At 40.1% G+C, this 11,231-nt stretch overlaps 1 protein-coding gene across 4 annotated transcripts; it reads left to right on the forward strand.

The window, feature by feature from the left end:
* The first annotated feature begins 391 nt into the window (after positions 1 to 391).
* Positions 392 to 10,875, forward strand: LOC117567406 (myogenesis-regulating glycosidase). Of its 4 annotated transcripts, none has more exons than XM_034247369.2 (6): positions 392 to 909; positions 4,765 to 4,925; positions 7,809 to 7,977; positions 8,639 to 8,734; positions 8,800 to 10,633; positions 10,693 to 10,875. In XM_034247369.2, exons 1-6 carry the CDS (start codon positions 445 to 447, stop codon positions 10,827 to 10,829), a joined length of 2,862 nt encoding a protein of 953 aa, XP_034103260.1. In that variant the 5' UTR covers positions 392 to 444; the 3' UTR covers positions 10,830 to 10,875. The 4 variants fall into 4 exon arrangements, with proteins under 4 accessions (XP_034103260.1, XP_034103270.1, XP_034103279.1 ...); XM_034247379.2 differs by lacking the exon at positions 392 to 909 and adding an exon at positions 4,368 to 4,466; XM_034247388.2 differs by lacking the exon at positions 392 to 909 and adding an exon at positions 4,389 to 4,470.
* The last annotated feature ends 356 nt before the right edge of the window (positions 10,876 to 11,231 follow it).

An 11,231-nucleotide genomic window follows, 5' to 3' on the forward strand; every position in this document is an offset into this window, starting at 1 on the left:
GGCAAACAAAAGCGGGGGAACAAAAATGAACTGTGTGTGCGTGTGTGTGTGGCGGCCCAGTTAAAAGCGATGCGTACAACGCGTCGCATACGTAATCAGTGCTGGCGATAATCGTTGCCCACAACGGAATGGGATGATAATGATAAGTATAGTATAACGATGATGATTAAAAGGCAAATCGACGGCGGCTTTATGGCTCATAACCCTATTACCTATTGCCACCCTCTACAAGTAGTCCCCCGACTGCCTCCCCTTCCCCTCCTTTCCCCTCTCCACCATAGTTTGCCCTCAGTGCTGAGCTCAACGTCGCGCTCTCAACGCTGTTGACGGGTTTTGGGTTCATTTCGTTTCGGTTTGCGTTCGCGTGCGCACGTGTCAGAGAGTCATAGTGTCGTTGTCGTTGTCTGGATCCATTCCATATCGTGTGTGTTCCTTGATCGCAGGATGCCGCAGTCGAAGTCGCAGTCGCAGTCGCTGTTGGCTGCGCAGGCGCTTAACGCTCAGCATGGGCTACCCTTGGAGTTGCCCTACGCTGATGAAGATGACGAGCAGCCGAAGGAGAAGGAGCAACAGCCGTTGCTGCCACCTACTGCGATAGAGACGCGCCTCTCGCGGAAACCTTCGTTGGGGCAGCGACGCAATGTGGATTTGCCGCGTTTGCTGGTGATCAACGAGTTGCCCGCTCAGCCAAGCACAGCACCAACGCCATCGCCATCGCCATCGCCAACGCCTTCACCATCGCCGCCGGCCAACGAAAAGGAGCGAGAGCGTGAACATTTTGGTCCGGGATTGCGACGCAACTCCATCTCGATGCCATCGGGCATCAATTCGCTGGAGTTGGAGGCGATGAGGCGACGGCATCAGCTGCAAGCCCAAGAGGCGCTGCACGAGGAGAGCCAAACGGAAAGTGTGAGTAGTGTAGTCGAAATGTAGCTGTCAATTGTTCTGTCTGAACTCAAGTCACAGCGTCAACCGAACCGAACAGAGCTGAACTGAAATGTTATATCTTGCAAACGGGTTTTTCGCACAGTCGCCAAAAGTGTTGAGCAATCATCGCTGGCATCATTAAACGTATAAAAATAAGTAATCATAAAACGCTCATTAAGTGTTATCTCTGCCACAATGTGTGAGTGTAGTTTACCCCCTCCCAAAATAAAAAAAAAAAAGTAATTCGCTAATTCAATTTGAGTTGGAAACAACTTAAAGACAACTCAACACGCAACACGCAACACGCAACTGATGCCAGTGAAAACGCTTTTCCAGCCATATTCAAATCATCATCAATGCATTATTTCATCATGCCATCAGCTCATCCTCTCATCATGTCACCAGCCGATCAGCGAGACGCATTTGATCTATTCTAATGCTATTATTGTTGTTGTTGTGGTTGTTGTTGTTCTCTTTTCACCTGTGTTTACACTTCGACTGTAATTAATGTGAATTGCAAATAGTCAGCAAAAATTTTTGTTTGTCTACTACATGTATGATTTATTTATTACCCTGCAATATTTACGCAATGCTCAATTAGTGACTTGAGTTGGAATATTTAAACTCAAGGCAAGATTGCGGTGCGAAATTTTCGAGTTGTGTTTCGAAATTATAAAAATGCTATAAAGCTGCATTTTATTTAGTTAAATTATTGGTATTCATTAATTCTTATTCAGAAAATAATAATAGCCATTTGATAAGATAAAACTCTGATAATAACGAACACAATTCCCTATTGCAATCAGATTAACCAGATCTTCAGGTTATTATTTTTATGCGTGTTAATTTATTTGAAGTTCAGCTGCCTAAAACTATAAAACTTGTATCTGAACTTTCTTAAGTAATGCATGCCGCTTGCAGTTTTTATTCTAGAGTATAAATACACAATAGAATATTGCGTTACGATAATTACACTATGCAACAAAGTCAAGACAATATTCGTTTAGTGTAAGTAAGCGTTGGTAATGATCTATTAAAATCAGATATTTTATTATTATTTTATTTAATTAGAGCACTTCTTTAGAAATTAAAAACAAGTAAGAAAGCTACAGTCGAGTGTGCGCGACTGTGAGATACCCGTTACTCATTTTGAATATAAGCAAAACAGTGCGGTATTATTCTGCAAATAAAACCAAATTAATATAAAAAAAAAACTTCGTAAAAGCTATAATAGTTATATTAGTATAGTGATTGATGATTTGATTGATGATTAAATAACCAATTTTTAATGTGGATAATGTTTGAAATGTTTTTTCTTTTTTTCAACTTTTGTTATTCCTTAATGTGATAAAACTTGCATTTGGTTGTTATATTTCAACGTTTTTATACCGGTTGCCCATAGAGGAAAAGAGTATTATAAATTTGTGCCTAAAGAAAATGTGGTTTCCTATGCAAAAAAAAAGCTGCTGCAGTAGTGTCTTAGTTGCTTTGGTTGACAATCTGGTATACTTGACGCTTGACTTGTTTTTATTTACATTTTTTTAATGCTAAATTCACTTAAACAAGAAAATCACCATTTTTGAAACGTGCATTTCTAATTCGAAGCAAATTTAGAAACTGCAACTTTTATTATTTTAAATTCAACAAGAAAAAGTATTGTTTAAAAAGTGTTTTTTTCTATGGCAGATAACAAGTATTTCCAATACCAGAAAGTACGTATTTTCTATACTACAAAACAAGTAATTTTTGTAGCTAAAAAAATGGAAATTTTGCAATTCCGGGTTTGCTATAACATATCGAATGCACTTAATAAGCTCGACTTATATCCGAAGTGCGGCAGCCCAAAAGTATGCAACGAAATTTGAATTTCATTAGACGCCTCAACCAGCTGCAATTAAAATTTCAAATATAATGCAACACAACAGACAAATGACAATTCCAAGCGTTTGCAGTCGGGCAATTAAAACAATGCCAGTAAATTAATTTGTCAGCTAAATTGAAATGAACATTTTGCAAATTTAATTACAAATGTTCTGCTTGTAAGCTGGAAATACTTGCTTGATTTTCAGTTGCAGAAATGGAAATGAATATTTAGCAAAAATTGTTTTATTTTTGTAAAATTTATAAACACTTCTAAAAACGAAGAGTATAACTGCTCAACACTTGCCCCTTGATTGATGTTATCGAATGCGGGATGGTTTATAAAAGATAATTAAATTGTCAGCAGACATCGGAGATAGTTGATGGTTGATATTTTACACCTGCGGGAACACACACACAGCGATGAGAACAATGTCCAAAACCCGATAGACTGTAATTTATGGGAAGTAGTTTAGATTAAATGCTAAATCTAGTCGGCTGCAATTATAAAGCACGCCAAAGTCAACTGAGCTGAGTAATTTATGAGTCTGCCACGGCAATTTCTCGCCACATATCAAAATCAAAATTCCATGGCGAGAGTCGATGTGTGGTTGCCGCGAGGTGTGCTCAATAAGTTGCCGAACAAGTTGCAAAAGTAATGTGATTATTATATATACATACATATATATGTATTAATAGTGAATCCCCAACTCCGATTAATTTTCGACAACTCATTCATTTTTTAGAAAAGTATTTGTGTGCGTGTGTTTCTCCTGGATAAGCACTTAACCAATTAGCATGTTTAGCCAATGGCCCTAAATAAACCAAAAGCAAATCTTTTTTTGTCTCGCGAGTGTTTTGCGTCGAAATAAATAATAATACTTACCATATTTGATGTATACGTCGCGCTTTGATGGATGAGCAATAAAAATAAATGGCATACCCTAAAATATTTGAGTGTTGCGGGAAATACGTTGATTATTTTACACGATAACTGATCGAAGTTTAGAATATATAATATACCGAAAAAATATATACAACATTTCTTTCATTATTCTTTTGTGTACTCGTATTTAATTCATTCTTTCTTGTGCTGCCCTCTATTGCAATAGGAAAGCCGCGCGCGGTTGGCAAAAGTCTCAATGAAATTGTGAGAAATGCGAAGCCGAAGCTGAAGCTGAAGCGATGTAATTAATTACTCAGGAACGCGTACAGTGAAGCCTGCCTTTGATGAACCACACACGGCATCTCTTTTGAATTTGTGGTGTTACAACCGATTCGTCCGCTCTGTGATAATTATTTACTTCCCTTTCGAGTTCGTCATAGAGAAGCTCGTTTGTATTCGTAGTAGCTGTAGCTGTGAAGCTCGACGTCGAGTGATTAAACCAACACACATTCACACATTCACACACTCACACAGAGACACACATAGATAGCAAATTCAAGCAAAGCCGACCGACACTTCTAATACAATATTCGAGCAATTATCAAGCAGCCGGCAAAGGCAGCAGACGAACTGCGTTCTGGAGTCAGTGATCTGTTGTTTTTTTTTTTTTGTTTTTTTTTTTGTATTTTTGTTAAGTTTGTGAGTTGTGCTCCTGGCGATGAGTTCGCCGAATCCCAGTGACCACTTCAGTGCAGATGATGAGGATGCAACATCTCAACTAATCGCGGTCAAGGCAGGTACTACAAAATCCAAATCGAACCGATCTCTGCTGGATGCGAACTGATCAATATTGGTTCTGTCGCTGGATTGCACTGGTTTTTGTTTTTTTTTTTGTTGCATCTCAAGTGATTACCGCAAAGAAAACAACAGGCAGGAGGCGTCATATGACAGGCTGCTGATATATTACGTATACGTCACGTTGCCTCGCCTCGCCTCATTCTGCAAGATATCTGACCAAAATAATAAAATGAATTGCTGCTGCTGCTGCTGTTGATAATAATCGTGTTTTATGCGTTGCTATTTTTATGCAGATTGTCGACGATGTTTCCGCCTCGAGCATGGGCACGCCCACAGCGGTAAATCTGACGCCCGATTCAGGGAATGCAAATGGCAATCACAAGGGTGATGGCAACAACGGCGACGACGACGACAGCAGCGATGAGTTTGGCAATGCCAAGAAGCCAGTTTATCGGTGAGTTATCCAGCGAACATTCACGGAATTCTTTACCTTCGAAAACCTCAAGTTCAGTTTCAGTTTCAGTTTTCTGAGTTCAGTTCGTAGTTCAGTTAAGATTTTTCAATAACACTTGACATACAAGTGTTAATTAGTCAGAGTTTGCCAGGAGAGCTAACTAGAATGTGAAATACCCTGCAAAGAAAGTAGTCTTAAAAATTATATTTTTTTAGATTTCAACAAATCAAAAAGTTCATTCAATAACTAGCATTCAATTCAATTGTAGAAAATGAAAAAACATTTTCTTTTTCTGCATGCTTTAGAATTTTGTACAGGGTATCCAGAAGTCGATTGCTCTGCCAACGTTTTTATACTCGTGAAATATATGCTTTTCATACCCTATTATTAAATGTTGGGTATTTTGTAGCATTTCCCGTTGTAATTATTCATACATACGTTGCCAGACAGTGATCATTGCTCGCCTCATGCCAAAGTTCAGCTTGCAATTAAATTAATTAATTTAATTTTTTTTTGTAGTTGTACTCACTCTGTTTAAACTACATTAACGACATGCCAGTTGGCTTCAAATTTAATGTTGTGCATGTGGAAAGGGGGTCGGTGGCATGTGAATATTTTTGAACGTGTCTTTCTTAACATACCAGCCACAGCAAAATCTGTTCCCACGTTGAATTTACAGTTAAAATGCAGTCAAACGGACGTTGAAACACAAGTTTGTTGTTAATCGGTGTCCAGACAGTGAAAAGTTGTCAAATACAAAGCTTGCGCCGAAATTATTAAGGTTTGACCATTCGAAAATATAGTTGGAAAAATGTGAAATTTATTTCCTATAGAAATAACCTGTTTGTGCAAGTGTGAGACGCTGATATCTGATACATCAGCAAAACAAAATTAATTAAATAAATCAAATTCATTGCAATGCAAAAAAAAACCCAATGAATATTTGAATTAATAAGCAGCCAAAGTTGATTACATTGCACATTGAAAACCGTTTAACAGTCGACTGTTAACTAACAGCGCAACAGCAGTGCAGTAACAGTTGGATGCACAGATAACAGCAAACAGTGAGCTTTAACAGATGTTGCGCTTGCGCTTTCATCCCCCAGCAAAAGTTTCGACAAACAGCTTTTAAAACTCGCACACAGATGACACGCAACCGTGTGTGTTTGTGCGTGCTTGTGAGTAATTTTGCAGTTTAAGCGAATTAATGCCATAGCGATGGCAGTGGGTGGTGTTGGTGGAGAGCGGAGATGAAGGTAAACGCAAATCTCGCTCGTTGTTGATAAGTAAATGAAAGGCAGAGATACACACACACACACACACACACACAATCAAGCGTTGTTGTTGTTGTGTTGGCGTTCATGAAAACGTTGTTGATTGCAACAACGAATAAATGTAATGTACATGTACTTGTATGGAGATAGCACTGAACTGATGTGAGGCGTGTGTGTGTTATTCTACGGAGATGTACATAAGTACATAACTGAGATGTCGGGATTTTAATATCTTAAAGTAGCTTCCCAGCTCAGTAGATAGTTGAGATTAGCCGTGATAACAACGGAGAGAAAGCAACACACAACAGGCACATTTCTCGACTCGATTGCCATAAAATAAATATACATATAAATAGTTATAATACTACTATAATTACTTGTTACACAGGTAACATTCGTACTTGTTGTCGTCTTTGTGTTAACTATATACATATATATTCTGCTCGTCAAATGTGCTAATTTTGTGGGGCAACACACAACATTTATTTATGGCCTTATCGCGAACACGTTGCACATTGAGAGATCTGTGGATGCGAGAATAAATACGAGTAAATACAAATATTTATATGTTTATACGAATATAAATACTTATACTTATTGTACACACATCGAAGCTTAAAGAGGCCTTTATCAATTACGAGCATGTTTATTACGATCCATTAACGGTTCTGTTTTGTGCCACGAACTTTTCGCATTTGCATAAAGTCGCCATAAAGATAAGCCCCAAGTAACAAACTCACACTCTACAAAGAAAACAATACGCAAAATGGGTCATCAAGTTGCTTTTCGCCAAGGCTTTTGAATGAACAAATAATCCATTCAACCTTTTGTTTTCATACGCCGCAATGATCAACATTAAACAGGCTTTCATCGAAGTTTCCGCACTCCAATCCAATGCTTTGCAGGGTATCATTTAGTCGACTACCATAGAGATTATTCATTTTGTGTACAATCAGAGATAAGTGAGCACGATAAGAACAGCTCTTAACTACACCTAATCGCAGGCTAAATAAGAATTGAAACAAATCTCACGCCTCGTTAAAATTTACAAGTTTCGCAACAATATTTTTGTTTATATTTTTATGATTAATGTATTTTTACTTTACTTTTCAAGAGCAGTCAGTTTATTTATTATTTGCAAGTCTACAATTTAAGAGATCTATATATTTCGTAGAGAAAATAAAATGTATACCTAATGATCCAATAGGTTGCAACATTTGTCTCAAGCGTCACAAAGATACATTCATTATACGTCAATGCATGAAGTCATATATTATATTATTTTAGTGCTCTGAAATCGACAGTTGAGATATGAGAATAGACAACTGTCACAAAAAAGAAACAAAATACTTGTCTTGGAAGAGCATCTTATAATATTTATGTGCGTTTGTCTATACTACTCATATCTGAGTCGCATAATTCATTATTTATAAGACGTTTGTCAGCACTTTGATAGGTGAATATCACTGGGGAATATCGTTTATCAGCAATACGATCATGATCATAAACATTACCACAACTCAGCGATAGTCAAAAGAGTATTTTTTATTGGGCATTCACAGACAAGAAAATTGTATTTGCTTTTCTTATTGTGTTTTTTTTTTTTTAGCGATCGCTTTCGCAGCCGAAGACGCGCCTCCATCGCCCCGCTGCCCGCCCTGCGACTTAACAGCAAGGAGATGCTGGCAAGTGATTTCGACACCCACAGCGTGGCAAGCAACCAGGCCTCCATCACCAGCGTCAACTCCTTGGCTAGTTTGTTGCGTGAGAAAATGCAGGTGAGCAAAAAAGTTGGGGAAAAAGTATGGCAAATGGAAAAACAGGGAGTGAGAGAAAGTAAAGTCAAGAAGAATGAAAGATAAAGTTAGGTATTATAGAAAAAAAGTGAGAGAGTATGAAAGACACCAAAATAGAAGAGGTAAAGCAATAAACTAGAATAAGAAATAAATAAAAATAGAAAGAATAAAAAAATTAATTTGAAGTTATCAGGTAGGTATAGGGGAAGAAAAGGGCAGTGGATTGAAATGTAAAGCATTAGCTAAAAAGTATTGAAAAATCAGAAGAATGCAAATAGAAAATTAGCGACGAAAGGAATAAAAGCTATGAAGGGGAATTTAGAAAAAATAAAGTAAGTAAAAGTAAATGCATTGAAGAATGAATAAAATAAATAGGAAAATGATCAATAAAGTGTATTCAAAATGGGAGAGAAAAGTAGAGAAAGGGTGTACCTAGAAAAAAGTGAGGGAAAGACAGAAGAAAGGCAACTACACTGATATGACGAGCTAATTAGGTGTGCAAAAGGTGATAAAACCCTTGAGACAAAAAAGAAAGTAAGCGCGTGAGAAAGAAGATAGGGGAAAAATTCCAAATAATACTGAAATAAAAACACACACAATATCATTACAATAGTTAACTAATTGTTGTCTGTTCTTCCCAAAGGCCTTTCCACAATTGATTCGCAAGAAGAAGCGGGAGACAAAGGACTACAAGATCAAGATCTTTGTGATCATGATGTTCTTCATCATCATCTTTCTGGTGAGTTACTTAATAATACTCTTATTATATTAAGATTAATGAGCAATAACCTTTGTGGCTTGCAGATTGGCTATGCTTATGTCGCCTACCATCAGCAGGTGCTGACGAAGAGCTACTTCCAGAAGATCAAGTTCAATTCAAAAGATCGCATCTTTCGCATACTCAGCCACGAGGACAAGGAGGTGATAATGGGTCATCTGGGAGTGACGCTAGGCAGCGATACGGCGCCGTTTCACTGCCTCGAGGATCATCGGCGCAGCGATGGCAGCGTGTGCATCGAATGGAACGGAATAGCGAGGCTCCACATGAACTTCGAGGACAAGAAAGTCTTTCGCTGCTACACGCTGCAGTGGCAGGCGTTGACTCCCGGCCTGCTGCCCACCGATTGCTATGAGCTGAAGCGGGACAATGGCTTGTGGTTTGGAGGCGGCATTACCAAGGGTCAGGAGTGGTCGCTGAGCTATGCCAACTTTGACTTTATGCCCTATGCCAGTGGCGATCACAAGGTGCATCAGTTTGGCAATGCGGTCAAGCGGTATTTCATCAACTCCATTGGCGTGGCGATGCAGGTGAATGAACGCACTCCGCTGCAGCTTGGCATCAATCGCACCGAGAATCAGTTTTGTTTGCGGGCGGCCAACGATGATTTCACATTCGTGAATCGTTTGACCGAATTGCCGCAGCTGGACTATAAGATTTGCACGACGGAGGATATGCGGAGTCTCCACATGCTGATGACACAGCAGCCGCTGTTCAATGGCGTTACCGAGGAGCTGGAGCCGCTGCTTGCGGAGCCAGTGTGGCAGATACCACATCAGGCGCATCGTGACTCACTTAATGAATCGATCATTTGCGACTATTCGGAGAATGCGATTGCCATCGGTTTGGGGCACATTGTGATCAATGAGTTTTGGCAGGAGAATATCGGTGACTTCACCGTCGATCGCACGAGATTTCCCACGCTGAATGATACCATCGCTGTGCTGCATCGCCGTGGCTTCAAGGTGGTTTTCACCATCCAGCCGTTCATCAGCACCGACAGTCCCAACTTCAAGGATGCCGTCGCTCGCAAGCTGCTCATCTATGAACGGCATTCGGAGCGCAGCATCCCGGCGCTCACCCGCTACAAGAGCAGCTCCAGCGCCGGTGTGCTGGACATCACGAACAATGCGTCGGTGCCCTGGCTGCTGGAGAAGCTGCAGCGGCTGAAGGACGAGTACGGTGTCAAGAGTTTCTATTTGGATCTGGGCACTGGCTACAATCTGCCGCATTACTATCAATGCCGCCAGCCACTCGACAATCCCGATCAGTACGCACGCAAGTTGACCCAGAGCCTGGAGAGTGCCGGACTCATGGCGGTGTCGACGGCAAGTGTGGTGCCCAAGCCACCGACATTTGTCAGCACTCCGCCGGCGAACTCAACGTGGGAGGGACTCCGCGAAACGCTCGCGGCTGTGCTCAACTACGGCGTCATCGGTTATCCGTTTGTGTTACCCGGCGCCATTGGTGGCGATTATCTGCTTCAGCGACCGCTCACCAAAATGGTTTCGTTCTACTCGTTGGCGCAACCGCCGCTGCCCGACATGGAGCTCTTCATACGTTGGCTGCAGCTGGCCACGTTTTTGCCTGTGATGCAGTTCAGTCATCTGCCCGATGAATACCAGAGCAAGCTGGTGACCCGCGTTGCACAGGAGCTGAAGAATGTGCGACAAACGGTGGTGATCAAGTTGCTCAACAAGTATTTGCACTCATCGATGACGGAGGGTTTGCCGTTGGTGCGTCCGCTGTGGATGTTGGATCCCCATGATCCCGCCTGTCTCATTGTCAGCGATGAGTTCTCTGTGGGCGAGGAGCTCATTGTGGCGCCCATTCTCGATGCAGGTCGCGAGGAACGCGAAGGTAATAGACTTCCGTTAATCACTCACACATTTCACTAATTTGATTATCATTTCTTGCAGTGTATTTGCCGCAGGGCGTGTGGAAGGATGGCATCGATGGATCACTGCGCAAGGGAAGCCGCTGGATGCATGGCTATCGAGTGCCCAAGGACAAGGTTGCCTACTTCCGCAAAATGCCGGACAACACGCGCTTCTAGTTAAACAATCACGCCATCATATAACTGTGTATTGTTATTATAATTATTATGATTATGTTTATCGGCTTATTTTAAAAAAATACAATACAATTTATAGATCGATCATAGATAATACTACATACATCATTAGAATCTATAATGTTTCTCATTAAGTAATGCTAATATTAATTGCCTTTTCTAAATATATTTTGTTTTTTTTTTTTAATTTTTTTTTTAGTACAATTTGTTATATGCCCGGCATGCATTCGGATCGAATTAGATATATCAAATGTATAGCTTTAAGCACGATATCTTCATACGCTCATGTGCCCAAAGTTAACTGTATAACTATTAGAATAGTTAGCTTTTTCGAAAATTATATAAAAAAATATATATATATATATATTAAACGTTGATCAACAA

Source organism: Drosophila albomicans, chromosome X (assembly GCF_009650485.2).
Source record: "Drosophila albomicans strain 15112-1751.03 chromosome X, ASM965048v2, whole genome shotgun sequence".
NCBI lineage: Eukaryota > Metazoa > Arthropoda > Insecta > Diptera > Drosophilidae > Drosophila > Drosophila albomicans.

Excerpts from the sequence above, each read along its gene's own strand:
- LOC117567406 (XM_034247369.2), top strand. The coding sequence starts at position 445 with ATGCCGCAGTCGAAGTCGCAGTCGCAGTCGCTGTTGGCTGCGCAGGCG. Across the intron at positions 910-4,764 it reads AGGAGAGCCAAACGGAAAGT|ATTGTCGACGATGTTTCCGC; the intron begins GTGAGTAGTGTA and ends ATTTTTATGCAG. Across the intron at positions 10,634-10,692 it reads AGGTCGCGAGGAACGCGAAG|TGTATTTGCCGCAGGGCGTG; the intron begins GTAATAGACTTC and ends CATTTCTTGCAG.